This window comes from Drosophila innubila (assembly GCF_004354385.1).
Source record: "Drosophila innubila isolate TH190305 chromosome 2L unlocalized genomic scaffold, UK_Dinn_1.0 4_B_2L, whole genome shotgun sequence".
Lineage (NCBI taxonomy): Eukaryota > Metazoa > Arthropoda > Insecta > Diptera > Drosophilidae > Drosophila > Drosophila innubila.
The window spans coordinates 14,442,109-14,459,566 of NW_022995372.1; the positions used below are offsets into that span (position 1 = coordinate 14,442,109).

A 17,458-nucleotide genomic window follows, 5' to 3' on the forward strand; every position below is an offset into this window, starting at 1 on the left:
CAAAATTTAATTTTGTATGAAAATTTCAAAGATTTTTAAAATAAACCAAGTGAGTCCCCAATCTAATTTTACTGATAAATTCATCATAAATCACCCCTATTTGTGGTTTTTTTTTTTTTTTTTGAGATGAGAACCGTATAATAGATATTTACCGAAGTTATAAACCAATGCTTTATATTAGTGAAGATGGACATTGTGGAAATAAAAACAGAGCTGCCGGCAAATGAAGAGCAAGATGTTGACGGCACTGAGCCGGGATTTGTGGAAGTAAAAAACGAGCAAGATGATGAGCAGCTTCAACCAGGTGGCGAAGATGACCATTGTTTCACATCAGAGACTGCTGTGGAGACTGTGCTCAAGTCCGAGATCGACATTGAGGCGACGCAATTGGAGGAACTCTACGAGTTTGAACGGCCAAGTGAATTTGAAGAAGCCTCCAGTTCAGAGAATTCGATGAAGCCCGATGTAGAGACCACGATCATTAAGATACCGAGAAAGCTGTACGATATTGAACGACTGCGGAAATTTGGTGATGTGCCTTTTGTCATTAAGCGAATGGAGCCGCAGGACTTTGCAATTAGTTATAGCAAAGCTGTGAGCAGCGTGGAAACTATCTTGGAGCAGCTGCGTCGCAACAAGGTGCCAACTGGCATCGGCATTGCACTTCGCATTTCTAATCATACGCCGTCGTCATGCATTTTGATTCTAGCGTGAGTAGAATATCAACTTAAATGATTGACAGACATCACACTTATTTGTTGTAATTCCATTTCAGCATACTCAATCACAAATGCCACTTCTATAGCAACGACAGAATGATCTTGTCAAAGGCCTTACACTCTCAAATGAGCCGTGCTGGCGTTGAGTACCTAATTGTCAATGGTTACATGCCCGTGGGTGCCGTCTTTTTTGAATGCCTCGACAGTTTTCTAGTCTACAATGAAGAGTACAAGCTTTTCAAGATGAAACGAACCACCAAAGACCCCCCAATGGAGGCTAAATCCCCGTTGCCAGCCAACATGTGCTACACAATTACAACTACGGGTACCACTGGAGACCCCAAGCTTATACATGTACCTTATGAGTGCATTGCACCCAATATTGTGGCACTTAGGTGAGTTCATAATTACAGAACAATCATACTCAAATAAGATTACATATTATAATCGTTATCTCTATCTAAACTGCTCCACAATGGGGTCAGTTTGTACAGCAAGATTAGTTCAGAGAATACATAAAATCGAACTATATTTTTAAGTTGTTAAAAAATTTATATTCTTATATAAATATGTCTATGAAGGGCAACTCAGATTAATTTTGCATGTTCATCAAAAAATTTTTAAAGGAAAATATTTATATATAAAACAAATGAAATGTATTAACCAGAATTATCAAAATGTACAATAAAACACTTAAGCAATTCGTAGAACAAAGATCATTAAAGTTTAAGAATTTTTAGACAATTAAGTATGTGTTTATTATACTGTGTCAATTTATGTATTTCTTTAAAGTATTAATTTCTATAACTAATCCTGTATGTCTTTATGATCGTATCATAGTTATGCTAAAAAAAGTGTTCATTGATGACTATCCCTAATTTGTCTACCAATTCTCATTTGGTGAATACGAACTTTAATTTAAGATAATTACTGAAATATTAGATTAAAAGCTCAGTGTTTCTTTTATGCTAGTGAAAAGCTGAACATTTCCATGGCTGACATTATTTATTTGGGCACTCCCTGCACCTTTGATCCGTCCATTGTGGAGTTCTTTCTGGCACTGCAGAATGGCGCTGCCGTGCTCATCAGTCACTATACGATGCGAGAGTCGCCTAAGCGGGTTCTGGATGCTCTATTTCCCACGGGGGTTACGACGCCCGGCATTACCGTATTGCAAATGACACCATCTTTGTTTCGTCAATTTGGTGCCAGCTTCATAAGGGAACGAATATTAAACAGTTCAAGCACACTAAGGTAAACTCCACCTATTACAAAATTATACTTAAATAACAAGTTTCCTTTATTTTAGAGTATTACTTTTGGGCGGTGAACCGTTTCCATCCAATGCAGAACTATCCACTTGGATGGATCCACAGGTGCTGCTTTCGAAACATGTCTGTAATATCTACGGTATCACAGAGATCTCCTGCTGGAGCCTGATGCATGTCCTCAAGTCGCTGCATTTACGTGTGCCCTTAGGAACCCCCATTGATGACCAGACGACGATCGCCATTCGATATCAAGACAAACAGAAGATGGGCTGTGGAGAACTCTGGCTGGGAAGTGTGACCCGTCGCTGTTACATACCACAAATCGATGATGAAGACAAAAATCATCCTTCTTCCATTGTTTATCGTGCCACAGGAGATTTAGTAAGACGCTTGAAAGATGGCTCTACAGTGTACGAAGAACGTGCTAACGATGTGGTCAAACGAGCGGGAAATCGAATCTGTCTGGGTTTGTTACAAATTCAATTACTCATTTTGATACGAAATGCAGGGTATTTATTTTCTTGTAATTGTACTCATTGAATGATATCTTTTACAGGTCTTATCACGCGTAAGATAGAGAGTTGCTTGCACAGCAGCGAATTGGCCACATGTTTGTGGCAGGATCAGTTGCAGAAGCTCATCTGTTGCATTCGTAGCTTTGAGCTAAAGACAAGGGTACAGCAGAGAGCACAGACCTTTGATATATTGTCCAAACTGTCGGATGCTGAGCAACCTGATAGATTTGTATATCTACAGCATTTCCCCTGCGATGCACACGGCAAACTGGACAAGCAGCTTCTGCTCAAAGAGTGCACGGTGTTGGCTCAACCCGCCCAAGATATATTGAAAAGTTTTCTGCACGATCGACTCGAGTTTGTGGACACGGTGAATGAGAAAACGCCGAAAAAGCAGCGGTTGGAGGTTATTTCAGCAAGTACTCCCCGCGGCTATGATCTCAGCTTCCGTCAGGCTGGCGGCACATCTTTCCATGCCATAACCCTGTGTCGTGAAATTGGCCTCCAGATGTGCATCGACGATGAGCAACGGCATCTGTTTGAGTTGCTGCTGGACGAGAATGTGCCACTGCGCGTCGTGCTTAGCTTTCTGGATTCCTCCAAATTAGTTACTCATAATACAAAACTGAAATCCATTGAGCCGCCATTGGGAGCAACTGTATCTGAAGCCCCGAGCAGCAGCAGAGCCAGTAGCCTGGTGATCAAACGCTTGGAACAGCCGGCTACCAACTTTCAGTTCCACTGGAAGGTCAACTTCAGCAAATGCGTCGATTCCCCTGTGGCACAATTCGAGGGTCGCTTCATTGCCGTGGGCGCCCATTCAAAGCTCCTGCGCACTCTGGATGCACTGACGGGTAAAGAACAAAGCACCTTAAGGTTGCCCGATCGCATTGAGTGCAAGGTAACATTTCTCAGCGAAAAGATGGCCATGGTGGGCTGCTATGATGGTTGCCTCTATGGTTTCAATCCCTTGACCGGCAGAAAGATATGGAATATAAATATTGGAGGTATGATCAAAGCACAGCCATTTTTGTCATCGGATGGAGATCGCATTGTGATCTGCAGTTATGCGGAGGACTACAACGTCATGTGCTTGTCCACGGAACGCCAGCAGGTGCTCTGGTGCATGCGCATTGGCGACAAGGCCATCTTTGCCAGCCCCATGGAGCTGCCCAGGCAACAGGCAGTCATTATATGTACATTAGATGGCGGATATACGCGCGTCTCACTCATTGACGGCTCCGTTCAGTGGGCCAAGAAGTGCTCGCAACCATTCTTCGCATCTCCCGTGCTGCTCGATGCCAACACTTTCGCCTGTGCCGAGGTGAATGGACAGGTGCATGCCTGCAATGTGAACAGCGGACAGATCGTAAGTCCCTGAAAGTTATAAGCCAGATTTTAATAGGAATATAAATCCCTAAGCTAATTCTCTATCTCTTTTTAGCTGAACTCGTACGCCGCAGAGGGCAACATCTTCTCATCGCTGGTTGTCAGATCACCGCCAACCCATATGGGACAAACTTTTGTGCTCTTTGGTTGCATTGATCATCACGTTTACTGTCTGCGCTGTAAGACAGCTTATGGGAAAAGTGCATCCTTTGAGTTGCACTGGAAGCTGGATGTGGGCGGTTCGGTCTATGCCACCCCCACAATATTAACAATCGAGCCTAATGGATTTTTGGTATTTTGCTGCGCCACTGATGGAAGAATTGTGGTAGCAAATCTGACCAATGGAGATATACAATGGACGGACAAATTGCCTGGTGAACTGTTTTCCACTCCTTGCTATATTGAGAGCCTGAGACGAGTCTATTTGGGCTGTCGTGATAACTATTTGTATTGCTTGGGCATCTAGAATAAACAAATGCACAAAAAAAATGAAAAACTAAAATTGTTTTTAAAAATTACAAGCCGAATGCCGATGGCTTTCGTTGTAAATATAGGAATATTGTTGTTTTAAGCTTCCACAGTATAAATCTTTTGTTATTCGAGTATTTTAAGAAACGTTATTCTTACTTAATATTGTGAAAGGTTGATTGTCAGCCTATCTTTAGAATGATAACTATAAGATAGAGGCGTCTGATTAAACTAAATTTTATCTGAATGAATACGAGAGTGCCAATACACAATCAGTGAGTTTCGTTGAGATATCTCAAAAGACATCAAAGTTTTTCATACTATCGGCTGTTCTTTAAACTTTGACTCCAAATGCGATCTACTCGAATTTCCCAAAAAGCCATATCTACGAAATATAACACAACTACTTAAGAATTTGAAGTATTTCCTTTTACAGATTTGTCTATTCCGATGTACAAAATGCTAACAATAATTATGCGATGCCAAGAACTGTTCATGCGTGCGATGAAATCTATCAAGGGCAGAATCACAAGGTGACTCGTGTTCTAAACGTTGGCATTCACTGCAACAAGATGTCCAGGACTCAGACTCCAGAAGAGCATCTGCCAGATAATATCGTTTCTCTTCGTCTGTCTCGGTTTTAACGTGTTCATTTTGTTGAATTTGTGAACTAGAGTCGTGTGATTTCACCTCGGCAATTTGCTCCATGGCCTGACGCATGCGATGGGTGAGACGAGGAGCTTCATAAAGTGAGACAATCCGTTTCATGCTTTGTCGATTTCTTCGCTCCTGCAATATTTTCTGCTTTCGTTCATTTATTTTTTGTTTGGTAAGAAGCTTTTGCTTTTGACGGCGCATATTTTCCAAGCTACGCTCTGTTAGCGTCTTTTCTTGCTCGTCAAAATACTTGGCCCACTTGGCACGCTCTAGTTCAACGAACTCATTGTCAAATACAGTCCGGGTATCTTTAAAGAACACAGTCGATATTCTATCTGAGGCACTTGGGCGATCCTTACTTCGCAATGAAATTGTGGACATCTTTTGATGACGTTTCTCACGATCTATTAGATTTTTAATTTCCTCAAAGTTGCGCTGAATAATTTGCAATAGATTTTCACGGTGACTATCACGGTTTAACGTCATCAATAGAACATCATAATGCTCCGGATCGGTTTGATACTGCTTGAAGAGATCATGCTCAGATCGATTCTTGGGCACCAATCGGCGCGTAATCATATTGTATAATTCACGCAGTGAATAAAAAGTCCTTAACGATTCCCGAAGCTTATCCATCTGAACAGTGTAGAATTGTTTGTGCATTGTGACTACTCGATTCTCAGGCAAGTTTTGTGTTATTGAGGTCGTCAGGGTTGGTCTTTTAGAATATCTCATTGTAGCAATATTTCTTTGTGTCAAAAGGTTTCTGCTTGAGGTGGTAAGGGTTGGTCTTCTAGAATTTCTCCTTGTAACAACATATGTGGGCTTTGTAATGTTTCTTTGCAATAAAATCTGCATTTTTGTCAAGTAAAATTTGATGAGGGTGTCTTTTAAATCGTCAAGCTTTGAATATGTCGGATTAAACAACATTTGGTTATGCATTTCACATAATTCAAGCCAAACATCGCCCAATCCGACATCAATAGCTTTGATACCAGTCACATATCCATCACATTTTGCTGATGATCTCAAACTATTTTTCTGTGCCAGTAAGGCATCAATAATATAAGAAGCTGCCTCTTTCATGGAATCCGTTTGAATCCTTGATGATTCAAGAGATGTCAGAGACGTTATAGGCTCCAAAACCTTTGATTTTTTTCTTCTATGGCGAAATTTGCCTAATTGTTTAGCGACTTCAATTCGAAATTTTTTGATGCCCTTCATAAAGTCTTTGCTATTTTCAGATTCTCGAGCGGTCATTTTCATAAGACTTTTTTTTCGGAATTTTTGAAAGGTCTTTAAATAGAAGTTGCTATTGTGAGATTTCCAACTTTTAAGTTTTATAAGACTCTTTCCTCCAGTCAACCTAATGCTATTACTCCAACTTCCTTTACTGCTCCTCTGGCACCCAAAATTATTTTTCTGAAAACATAAAATTTGTATTATAAAATATTAACCTTCTATATCAATCTTACATTTATGGGTATAATGAGATTGCTTGTTCTTTTATATATATCATTAGCTTCAGATACTGGAATGCTATCCTCCGGAATCTCAACTTGCTGATGAGTTTCTTTTAAGTTATCCGGAACATTTTTCATCAATTGAAATAGTAAGCTACGGTCCTTCTCCGTTATAAGTTCTAGCAGTTGAATAGCGAGCTGTATAATCCCAATATTTTCCATTAGCATTGCCTCCAATGTTTGTTTGACCGCATCCTTATGTCGCATGTCTCGAAAAATTCCTTGATCCTTGACATAATCTCCAATTGCATCCTCAAAACTGGTGATGTATTTGTTGAGAATTGTGCTGTCAAACTTACAACATGCTGTCTTTGCAGTGAGCGTTCTGTATGTATTGAATAAATCATACTCAGAGTCTTGCACCGACTTCAAGCAATCGTCTAACAAATCTTTACATTGCCTAAGGGATGTTAACACCTGATTTTCTTTTGAATTATCCGATTTAAGTTGCGCATTTATCAAAAGTTCCCAAATTGTGTCCAACAAAAAGATCCGCATATTTCGAAACACCTGTAAGTGTCCTGATGTTCGATTTGTATCAATGAGTTTTATTTTTGACATTGCTTCAGGCTAAATATTTTTGAATTTAAATTGTTAACCATAAATTTGGATTTGTATAAATGACGATGACATATGTTCTGAATCGAATCACAAAACATACCTAAGTATGCATACCTCCAAAAATGTTTGGAGAAGACTCCGTTCAGAGGCTTAGATCAATCTTATACAAAAACATTAATTTACCTTTCTTTTTCCTTTTTTTCTTGAAATTTATATAATTAATTATTAAATACATTTTAGCATCTTATCATTTTAATAAACATATTTTAACATAATGATTTTGATATTTTCTGTTTATTGATTCAAAATAAAGCTGAAAAAATTATAGACAGTAAAAATAAAATTAGAATGACATTTGTATTTCATTACTTTTTCCGAGCTGAAGCTTTTCTAAAGATTCAGTTGAGATCAGATTTAAAAAAATATAGTATTACTATATTATATGAGCTTTATTAGATTGACATGCGTATTTACAAAAAGATAAATTAACATATACATAATTATGTATTTATGTTTTTTTGGAAGCAGCCTTGGAGCTTGCTTTCAGAACCTCTGCTGCCTTGGCCTTGTTCTGACGCATTTGCTCCAAATCACGCTCCCTTTGTGGTATGACTTCCTTGGTATTCGGTATGCGTGCACATTTTGCTGGCTTTGAGGTAGCGTTGGATGTGGAAGCCTTTTCAGGCGAAGCTACATTTGTTGCTTCTGCGGATTTTCGCTTTGCACGTTTTGGACGCGCTGGTATTGGATTGGGATTGGGATTATTATCAGCAGCTTCATCGTCCTGCGATTCAGTGTTTACTGCTGTTTTATTGCGTACTCGACGTGGCGCACGTTTCGGTTTCTCTGGCGTCTCAAGATCAATCTTGCCAGACATCTTATCAATGGCCGTTTGAACACGCTTACTGACCTGTGGTTGTTGAACTCGAACTGCACTCTTGGCAGTAAAATAGTTGCGTATGGAGCCTTGAATTTTCTTTTCGTTGATTTTCTTCATGACCGGCATTAGAATGTCATCAGTTTTCGATGTGGTCCAGCCAAAGGACTTACGCGCGAATTCACGTATAGATTCAACATCAGGGGAACCCCAGCTGAAAGCATCGCGATTATCATCCACTTTGGGTGTTAAATACGCCTCCACAACGGACGTGCTTGGAAAACCCTCGTGCAGCTCAATGTTCTTGAGTTTCTTGCGCAGCGACAAGCGTGCTGAGCTGCCTATTGGCAAATTGGAGTTCTTATGCGCCTGCCACCAGTCTCGAAACTTGACCAAAGTGGACAGCACAGACTGCATCGAGCCGGCGGAGGAGGACGCTTCCAGCTGATTAGAAGTCGAAAAGGAGGCCAGTATTTCAAGAGCAGTTACAGCGCCAATTCCGTGTATACCTGAAAAAGGCAGAATACATCTTACAATGTTTTTGTTACCATTAAGTTAAATTTACCTGTGGTATAATCACTGCCCACTAAGCAAGCCAGTTGAATAAGCTTGCCGCGATTACAATTGAATGTCTGCTCAATTTGCTCAGCTCGGAATTCCAAAACATGCTTGTTTTGTGCAAAGAAATTCTTATATACAGTTCGACCGCCAAATAGCCAGATATCACTATCGTCCGTTATGGTGCCATTGGTGAGCTCGACGGCATTGAGAAAGGCGCATTGTGCTTCCGCCTCCATGGGTGCCACAATGTAGGGTATGCCAAAGAGACGCAACAGCTCCTGGCAATCGTTGCTCATGCGTTGACTAATGGACATGCCCATGCGATCCTGACGATTGCGCTCCACTTCCAAATCACGACGTTCTTGTGCCAGATTGCTGGCCATTGTTTGCAGTTCCTCAGCTGTTTTTTGCGATTTCAAAGCATCCGCTGCGTCTTGGATGAGATCCTGCATTTTATCAATAAATTATTACATATTGTTAGTACCAGGAAATAACACCGGAACCGTTAACCGAAGTCCCGGAACTGAAACCGTAACCGAATGCAAATTCTCTTTCAAGAACCGAATACCGAAACGTTTGTACCGGTACGGTTGTGGTAAAGTTGCTAGGTCAAAGAGTTGTCCAACTTCTAACTGTCATAACTTGAACAAAACTGAATAGATTTTCAAACGGAATGTCATTTTGATCATTTAGAAAATTTAATTATTTTCGACCAGGATTCGATTTCGATGCTAAGGGTCCCCCCTTTGAAATTTTTAAAATTCAAAATTTTAAATCTCAAGTTTTCACTTTTAATCAACTTCTTATATCGCAATTACTATAAAACAACACTTTAAATTTGATTCTGAGACCATGTGAAATTGAACAAAAATTTGGACTTGTAAAGTGGCTAAATCCGCAGTCTGACCAACTTCAAACTGTCATAACTTGATTAAAACTGAACCGATTTTCAAGCGGAATGTCATTTTGATCATGATTTGGCCTCATAATACATTCTGCATTCAAATATTTTGATTGATTTGATTTGGTGTACCGTTAAGTACCACTACTAACACCGGAACCGAAAGAAAAATACTGAAATAGAACATTTTACTGAAATAGTTATTTCGGGACGTACCGGAACCGAAACCGTAACCTATATTTGTTTCGTTTTAATTACCTGATTAGTACTATAGATTATATTATTACTATAACAATTACTTGCCTCTGTATTTACTGTTTCTGCCTTTTCCGGCTCCTTGTCCTCGAAAAGCGACTTTGCCGCTTTGCTAGACTTTTTGTTGGGTGAGATGCCTTCACTGCCATCACTAAGTTCATCTCCAGCTCGTTTCCGTCCTGATTTTGGTGTGCGCTTCACAAAGTACGGCTTCGGCACCTTCGGAGTTGTGGGCGGTGTAACTTGTGCCTCTGACGGCTTATCAGGTGTGCGTATTATCTTATAGCTAGTCTCAAAATAATCTGTTATTGCTTTGCTTTTACTTGGTGTTTTATTTGGCGATGTGCGACGCTTTTCATTCTCATTTTCACTGTCACACAGCTCAATGACATCTTTGGATCCAGTTGGTGCATTGGCTTTAGAGGCTTCATCATCGGACGATAATTCTATGACTGTGCTACTGCTTAATTTAATTGATTCCAATTTAATGTTTTTTACTTCATCCGTTTGCCTTTTCAACTCATTAAGTATAGAGTTGAAGGCGACTGGCGACTTTTCCTCTTCATTGGAGATGTTTAATTTTATATTTTTGACTTCTTCTGTTTGCTTTTTAAGATCATCGAGTATAGAATCGAGTGGGACAGTGGTCTTAACATTTAGTGTTGTTACTTTCAATTCTGACTCTGTTTCTTTTACTTCACATAAATCATCACCATCAGAGTCTGCTTTATTTTCGCTGTCTGTTATCAAAATAGCTTCATATTTTGTCCCCGTGTTTTCTTTCCCTTCTTTCGACTTATTTGGCTCTTCCATCTCTTTTGGCAACGTTGCCATATTATGGCCATCCTTTACCTTCTCAATTTTATCGCAAGCTTCTGTTACTTTTTTTTCTGGACTGATATTTAACTTGGCTTCAATTTCAAAAATATCCGCAAATAGATCATCATCCTCATTTAACTTATATTTAATGTCGACATGAATTTCTAAACTTTTTTTGGTAGACGTTGTTTTTTGATCAACAACCTCCTCCAAGTCCGAGTCATTATCGCTGTCTATTGCTTGAATCTGTTTCGATTTGGCAAGATCCTGGGCAAGGGTTTTCTTACTTTCCTCAATGGCCAATGAGAGTTGTTTGGCTTCCTCAATTGAATTATTGGTGATATCATCCCCTGATGTCTTATCATTCACATTTGTGGTATTCAAAAATTTCTCCAAGCTCTGTGTATCGTTTAGTTGCGTTGCTTCCATTATATTCTCGACCTCCTCATCGTTCATGCCTCCGTATTCAATCATATACGTACGTGCTGGTCCCTTGGCCGCATGTCGCAGTTGTTTGCTTTGCTCACGATTTAGGCGCAAGTCCTGATCCGACTCATAATCGTAATCCTTTTCGTCATAGACCTTGCCGGATTGCTCCAGCGATAGTGCTAATGCCATGGCTAAATCGGAATCATATTCTGCACCCATATTTTTCTGTTGCTCGTCGCTTGGCACAGGTGACTTTACAATCTTTTCTGAGGTGCTTGGCTGCTCATCAGCCGATTGATCGACTTCTTCTTCCTTAATGGTCTCGCATTTAATCTTCACTGCCTTTTGGCTATCTTCCAGAGCTTTCTTTTTAAGGTCTCGTACTAGAAGGAATCGGGTATGTTCATCGGAGCTTATTTGCCGTGTACTCTCTTCTATGGCAGTGGGCGTTACGATGCCTTCTTCGCTGAAAAACTCGGAGAGCTCTGCATAGGTGAGTGTATGTCCGCCCATTTCTTGGACAGCTTCTTCAAGACTTTCCTGAACGGCGCGACGCTTGAGCAAACGCTTCATTTGAAAGGAGCAAAAGTCATCGCTACGTGCTGGCAGCTCATGAAGGCGACCCCAGGAGGATTGCTTGCGCGTCTCTTTAATGTCGGTAAGTATTTCGTGTCGCACATCCGCTGGCAAGTTCTTAAAATGCTGACTACGCACATCGATTGCCTGCAAGCTGGCATTATATGTATGGCGCGCTGTAGACTCATCAAAGGAACTGTCCGACGTAGCGCTCGTGCTCGCATAGTCCTGATCATCCAGCTCGCTGTCGGGCTCATTAAACTGGGAGGCAGATGAAGCCGGCAGCTCGGGCAATTTGAAGAGATCGTCCTCATCATTCTTGTTGGCCTTTGCAGCTGCTCCCCGCTTTGAGGGTGATTTGAGCAGCAGCTCCGCATTTGTCCCTAGGGCCTGTTGAACCACCTTCTCCTTGGCAAGGGATTGAAGCAAAAGAGCCTGAATGCGATCAGCCTCGTTGCTCAGCTTGTTACGCTGCTGCTGACGTCGAGCCTGGACAAATGAAAAGGAGCACAGATTTAAAATCCCATTGCAATAAAAGCCAACAACAGACACTGACAATTGTATCGCGCTTTAACTGCGGCACACATCCATCGAATATGAAAACGGGACGCACACGATAATAGAGCAACTTGCACAGGCGGTGAAAGAGGCCCAAAAGGTGCGCATTATTCAGTGCAGAACCTTTGCTGTCCTGGAAACCTTTTACCACCTGATGCAACCATATGGAGATATCTGTAAAATGTAATCATGGCATCAACAACTTTAGTTTCCGTGCAGAATTTCACAATTGATGGCAACCACTTCTTGTTCTTACCAACGGCCAGCACTTTACCCTCCAAGGTTTCCACTGGCACTGGTTTTCCACATGGCTCAATGAGTTTCCATAGTCCGGTGACACCCATTTCGCATTCAAATAATTAAATCATAAAAAACTATATTGGTTTTAAAAAATATAAATTGAATTCTGCGTGCATCAAGCTGCTTCAATAGCCGGGTCCGTGTTGAATAACACGTTTAGAAATGTTCGTCAAGTGTTAATAGCACCAAAAAGTGGGTTGTTTACATGCACGTTTGTTGTTGAAAACTTGTAAATAAATTTGTACAACAAAAACTATTGTATCTTTTCCTTAATTTTATCTTTTCTTATTTATTTATAAAACTAATACTAACAATAAATTTCTATAGACAATATGCAATTAGATGTTACTCGTAAATAAACTTTAAACAGCCAGTACAAGTATTTCCGGCGTCGCGACGCGTCGGTAGTTGGAGATTTATTCATTAGCGTCTCCGTTTTCATCAACCGCTGCAACTGAGCTGCTACTTGCTGCGGCATCTCCGGTACTGGCATCCTTCTTGTTATTGGCTTTGCTTTCCTTTTTATCCTTTATCATCTTTCGATATACTTCTAAGTCTTGAGTTAGCGACGGGACAAAGCTTTCGAAATCCAGTTCGTTTAGCGTTTGTAGTATGTCCTTCGCTGTAATAGTCTTATGGTTTTGTTTGTGCGCCAATGCCGTCGAGGAGGAAGTCACAAAGATTGCAAAAACTGAAGCCGCTTTTGCAATTGCGGCACGAGCTTCTTTGCTTACATTGGAGCCATCCGGTATGGCTTCCTTTATCAAGCGGGCAATCACAGCGTTTGGTAAATTTAAGTCCTCAATGCGTTCCACCATATTGTAGCTATTTTATGTACAATTATTTATAATAATAAGAAGTGCTAGTCTTGCGCCAAATGCGCTGTGCTCTTTTTTCCCGCGTTAAAGTACAGATGATAGGGCTGGAAAAGCATTGATAGTTAATAAAAATAATATTTGTGATATATCGATGTTATCCACCCATCGATTTATCATTGATTGGTGACTGCTTTGTAAGAATATAAGTATTTTCATGGCATTATTTATAAAGACTTATTTTTGTCATTATTTTATTTTATTTAAAATACAGTTGACTTTTTATAAATCTGTAGCTTGACCACTTTCTACGCTGTATAAACTATCTTCATAATTTTCGAGAGAACCTTCCATTTATCGATGGTTTAAACCATCGCTGTTGATAGCATACTTTTGCAGCCCTAATGCAAATGATTCGGCCAGTGTTGAGCAATTCAAGTCGCGTGGTTTGTAGAGATGAACATTGTTATTGTCGTAAAGAATATCGATACACAAACACATAGATACGAAATATGTTCTTAGCAACAATTTTGCAAACAAAATTAACAATTTAATATAGAAGTTAAATAAAACTATTAATAATAAATTATAGAAGTTGCAGATTTTGGAGAATGATAACCAATTGAAAATGGACTTAAATCCGCGAATGAACCCTGCCAACCCGTTTTTTGTGGCGACATGACTATTAAAGCAAGTTGTCAGCACTGCACAGCATAAACATTTTCCGCGTTTATTTATCAAGTAGTTCCCACGCTTGGTAATTTACTACCAAACAACGGCATAAATGTGCACAAGACAGTTTAAAAGTGTCTTTGAGCCGTTTTATTTTGAACCCAGGTGATACGGGACCTGTGGCTGTGCCACCTTACAACAGCGCGCACACGCACATGGAGAATTCGACGGCGTCGCCGTCGAAGACAACGACAACGCCAAAGAAACGTAAGCACAGCGAGTACCATGATCCGGATTACGGATTTCATTACGATAATCCAGATAGCGAAAAGGAGAAACGCGCTAAGCTCGAGCAGGACTCCAATTCAAATGACGCGATACGGACTCAACAGGATGTGGCCAACAACACGCCACGAATTGCAGTTGACAGCGTGGCGCAATTGAAACGCATTGAGGATATTGTGCGCACCGAATTCCAAAAGGAATTGACCCTGAAGGAGCAACAGTTAAGCGAGATTGATAATCGATTGTTGCAGGCACGCCAGCTCCTGGATAAGCTGCGCTACCATGTGGTCAGCGAATACTACAAGAAGCAACAGGTGACGCTGACGGCAGCAGATGTCGCTCGAGTGCGATCGCGTGACACATTGTTCGGCGATGGGGCTGAACATGACGGTGTCCAATTGCCATTGCATCCTGCCATCAAGAAGATTGTGGGCAAACGTCCAGCACCCATTCAACTACACCTGCCCGAGCGAACAGCCGCAACGCTGGCCAAACAGACGATTCGACTGCGAAATCCGGCGCATCGGCGAGCGGAGCGTCGACGGCAACAGAAGATACGCGAACAGGGCATTGTTACGGATCACACACAGGAGGAGGTAAAGAAGACGGATGCACCTAGTCGTGATGAGCAACCTTGCACCAGCCAGCAGGCTTACAAGCGTCAGCAGGAACTAGAGGTCGCTTCAGTGCCGGCCCTGAATACCTCCCGCTTGAATAACAAAAACAAATTCCACTTTGTGGTCGGCAACACATCCAAGTACATAGGAGGCGCTGACTCCGAGGCGCGGGATTCTCGGGGTAGCCAAGGCTTGGCCTACAAATGGCTGGTCTACGTGCAGGGCAAGAATCTGCCCCAACCGTTGGAAACGTATCTCAAGAAGGTGAGTCAACAGATTACAAAAGTCTCAGCTGTGTATTAACATGTCATTTTTTAGGTGCGCTTTCAGCTGCATCATTCGTATCGACCCAACGACATTGTGGACGTACACTCTCCACCATTTCAGCTGACACGTCGCGGCTGGGGTGAGTTCCCCTTGCGTATTCAGCTGTACTTTCAAGACCATCTGCAGCAGAAGCCAGTTCAGCTAATGCACAACATTGTGCTGGACAAGACCATGTGTGGATTACACACCATGGGTGGTGAAACAACTGTCGAGGTTTGGCTGCGTTCCAATGCGAATGCTACGCCTGAAATTATGACGACGACGACGACGCCAGTGACAATTAAGCGAGAGTCTTCCACGACGACACCTGCTCCATATACATTTCTCTTACCTATGGAAAGCTCCAAGCCGCGCACTATATCTATAACGCAAAACAAGGAGGAGCTAGATGACAATCTGTTTGCCTGCATCAACAAGATCGAGTTGAGTGACGACATTGAGCAAATTGAGCCCACGGTGCTCGTCTCGGAGCCTTTGAAGCTAAGTAGCCCTAAGAAAACTGCACCCGTACTCGCACCCGCACCAGCAACGCCCAGCAAAATGCAGCTGCGCCTCAATTCCATGGATACAGTGTCCACTATGCGTCCACATGCATCTCACCTGCCCTTGAATGGAATTAGCAGTAGCAAGAAGCAGCAGAATGGACACACCAAGGGACAGGTTAAGAATGTGGTGTTCCAGAAGGCGGGCAGACTCTACTTCATAGATCCGATGCAGTCGAAGCTGAAGCAGGCCGCCAAGCAACAGTCGCTGTTGAAGCCACAGCTCAGTCTGCTCAAGCAGCCAACACAACAGTTGTCCAAGCGCTGGCACATTCTGCAGTGCATCCAAAACGATCATGGCTATGCCAACATGAGCAGTCATGAAACGATGTCAGTGCCAGTGATGCCGCAAAGTCAACGAATGCGTCTGGAACAGCTCTTCAACGGCATTCCGTTTCAGAGTATGCGCAGCGCTGTGGAGTTCCTGCTCCGTCGATTGCCATTGACTGGTGGATTGGGCAACGAATACGTCTTTGGTGGCCAAACACTATCGGCATTCCTGGCCCAGCCCGCTTTGCGTCAACGCTTCTTCGAGTACATGCGCGGTCGCGTGCTAGCACGTTGCATGCGGCAACATCAACGTCTGCAGCATCTGCATTCCAGCTGCAAGGAGCACTTCTGGAGTGTACGCGAGATTGTGGCCTTTGCCCGCCTCCACGGCTATACGCCGCCTCTAAAAATGCTTTGTGTTACCCGAGAGAAAGCAGCCTCAAAGCTTGCTCCCTTGTCGGAGCGCGTTCAACAGCAGCTAAAGGATGAACCGCAGTCACAATTCCAAGCGTATTGTAGTCTCACCCCACGAACCCGCCTGGACAGTTGGCTAACGGAGCAAGCGAAACGTCTGCAATGTCGTGAGCAACAGCTGGAGAATCAGCAGATAGTCGATGTGCTTGGCTTGGATCCACCTAAATCTCTAACTCGTCGGCCTACCCACGTAACTAATAATTCTAATAACCAACAGATGCTATATTTACCGCCTCCCGAGGATCTGGATGCTGCCTCACAGCTGGTGCGTGACATGTGCAAGGATGTGGGCATAGTTCTGGAGACGGAACAGAGCGTGCCGGGTGTCTCCCAATCCTTAGCTCTTACACTTCTCGCACATGTGCTACGAATGTTTGTAGAGAGGTTGGTGCGACGTGCTGTGGCAAGCAAGCTGCAACAACAACAGCAGCAACCACATGCAATAGAGACGCTGCCCCCAGCGGCAGCTAACTTGGAGCTAGCTTTGCTTCCCTACGACATTGGACGCGTCATCGCCAAGAGCGGAGAGCTAGATTTTCTTGGCAATTGCAATCTCGGCGTGGCCCAAATGGATAAACAGTCCTAGTCATTGGCCCAAGTCACAATCAAACCATACATGCCATGTGTATTGATGTTACTCGTTTACCTTTTGTCTAGTTCCAAATTCTCTGGGATATTAGTTGTTGATCAATAAGCTATTTTTAGGTATACCTTTAGTATATGTTATTACATATGTATATATTTTTATATGGCTCGCATTCAATTAAAATACATATTTATATAAACTTGATTCGCCTCGATAAAATTTTTTTAAATACAAATACAAAGCGATTTGCTGACTATCAATAAATAACAATATTAAGACATTTTTTTTTATTAAATTAAAGTTAGTGAGATAATAAAATTTATATTTTTTTAAAAAGTCATTAAATTAATTATTTGATTTTTTTTTAAATTTATTTGTAAAACTGATAGTTAAAAAAAGACACGACCGGACTTAACACAAAAATTTTATGTTGTCGACATATTTACTCAAAAGCCACCTACCTTTTTTGACCTATCGTGTCTTTCCAAAAC

The 17,458-nt window shown here is 41.7% G+C and overlaps 4 protein-coding genes across 4 annotated transcripts; 2 read left to right on the forward strand and 2 right to left on the reverse strand.

Annotated features, from left to right (window-relative positions):
- Window positions 1–160: 160 nt before the first annotated feature.
- LOC117781085 (beta-alanine-activating enzyme) lies at window positions 161–4,383 on the forward strand. Its single transcript, XM_034617803.1, has 6 exons — window positions 161–710; window positions 776–1,114; window positions 1,692–1,973; window positions 2,029–2,456; window positions 2,547–3,874; window positions 3,950–4,383. The coding sequence occupies exons 1-6, from the start codon at window positions 187–189 to the stop codon at window positions 4,358–4,360; spliced, it is 3,312 nt and encodes a 1,103-aa protein (XP_034473694.1). The 5' UTR covers window positions 161–186; the 3' UTR covers window positions 4,361–4,383.
- A 3,150-nt stretch (window positions 4,384–7,533) lies between these two features.
- On the reverse strand, window positions 7,534–12,472 carry LOC117781172 (DNA repair protein complementing XP-G cells homolog). Its single transcript, XM_034617917.1, has 5 exons — window positions 12,336–12,472; window positions 12,078–12,253; window positions 9,746–12,010; window positions 8,546–8,987; window positions 7,534–8,489 (listed from the first exon to the last, which is right to left on the reverse strand). Exons 1-5 carry the CDS (start codon window positions 12,421–12,423, stop codon window positions 7,612–7,614), a joined length of 3,849 nt encoding a protein of 1,282 aa, XP_034473808.1. The 5' UTR covers window positions 12,424–12,472; the 3' UTR covers window positions 7,534–7,611.
- A 161-nt stretch (window positions 12,473–12,633) lies between these two features.
- Window positions 12,634–13,286, reverse strand: LOC117780618 (DNA polymerase epsilon subunit 3). The gene has a single exon (XM_034617219.1). It carries the CDS (start codon window positions 13,195–13,197, stop codon window positions 12,796–12,798), a length of 402 nt encoding a protein of 133 aa, XP_034473110.1. The 5' UTR covers window positions 13,198–13,286; the 3' UTR covers window positions 12,634–12,795.
- A 590-nt stretch (window positions 13,287–13,876) lies between these two features.
- LOC117781958 lies at window positions 13,877–17,161 on the forward strand. The gene is made up of 2 exons (XM_034618850.1): window positions 13,877–15,032; window positions 15,087–17,161. The coding sequence occupies exons 1-2, from the start codon at window positions 14,082–14,084 to the stop codon at window positions 16,965–16,967; spliced, it is 2,832 nt and encodes a 943-aa protein (XP_034474741.1). The 5' UTR covers window positions 13,877–14,081; the 3' UTR covers window positions 16,968–17,161.
- Window positions 17,162–17,458: the final 297 nt, after the last annotated feature.

Bases quoted from the DNA above. Each gene is read 5' to 3' on its own strand.
- LOC117781085 (XM_034617803.1), top strand. From the start codon at position 187: ATGGACATTGTGGAAATAAAAACAGAGCTGCCGGCAAATGAAGAGCAA. The intron at 1,115-1,691 runs GTGAGTTCATAA...CTTTTATGCTAG, and splicing joins CCCAATATTGTGGCACTTAG to TGAAAAGCTGAACATTTCCA. The intron at 1,974-2,028 runs GTAAACTCCACC...CCTTTATTTTAG, and splicing joins AACAGTTCAAGCACACTAAG to AGTATTACTTTTGGGCGGTG.
- LOC117781172 (XM_034617917.1), bottom strand. From the start codon at position 12,423: ATGGGTGTCACCGGACTATGGAAACTCATTGAGCCATGTGGAAAACCA. The intron at 12,254-12,335 runs GTAAGAACAAGA...TACATTTTACAG, and splicing joins GGGTAAAGTGCTGGCCGTTG to ATATCTCCATATGGTTGCAT. The intron at 8,490-8,545 runs GTAAATTTAACT...TGCCTTTTTCAG, and splicing joins GGGCAGTGATTATACCACAG to GTATACACGGAATTGGCGCT.
- LOC117780618 (XM_034617219.1), bottom strand. From the start codon at position 13,197: ATGGTGGAACGCATTGAGGACTTAAATTTACCAAACGCTGTGATTGCC.
- LOC117781958 (XM_034618850.1), top strand. From the start codon at position 14,082: ATGGAGAATTCGACGGCGTCGCCGTCGAAGACAACGACAACGCCAAAG. The intron at 15,033-15,086 runs GTGAGTCAACAG...GTCATTTTTTAG, and splicing joins TGGAAACGTATCTCAAGAAG to GTGCGCTTTCAGCTGCATCA.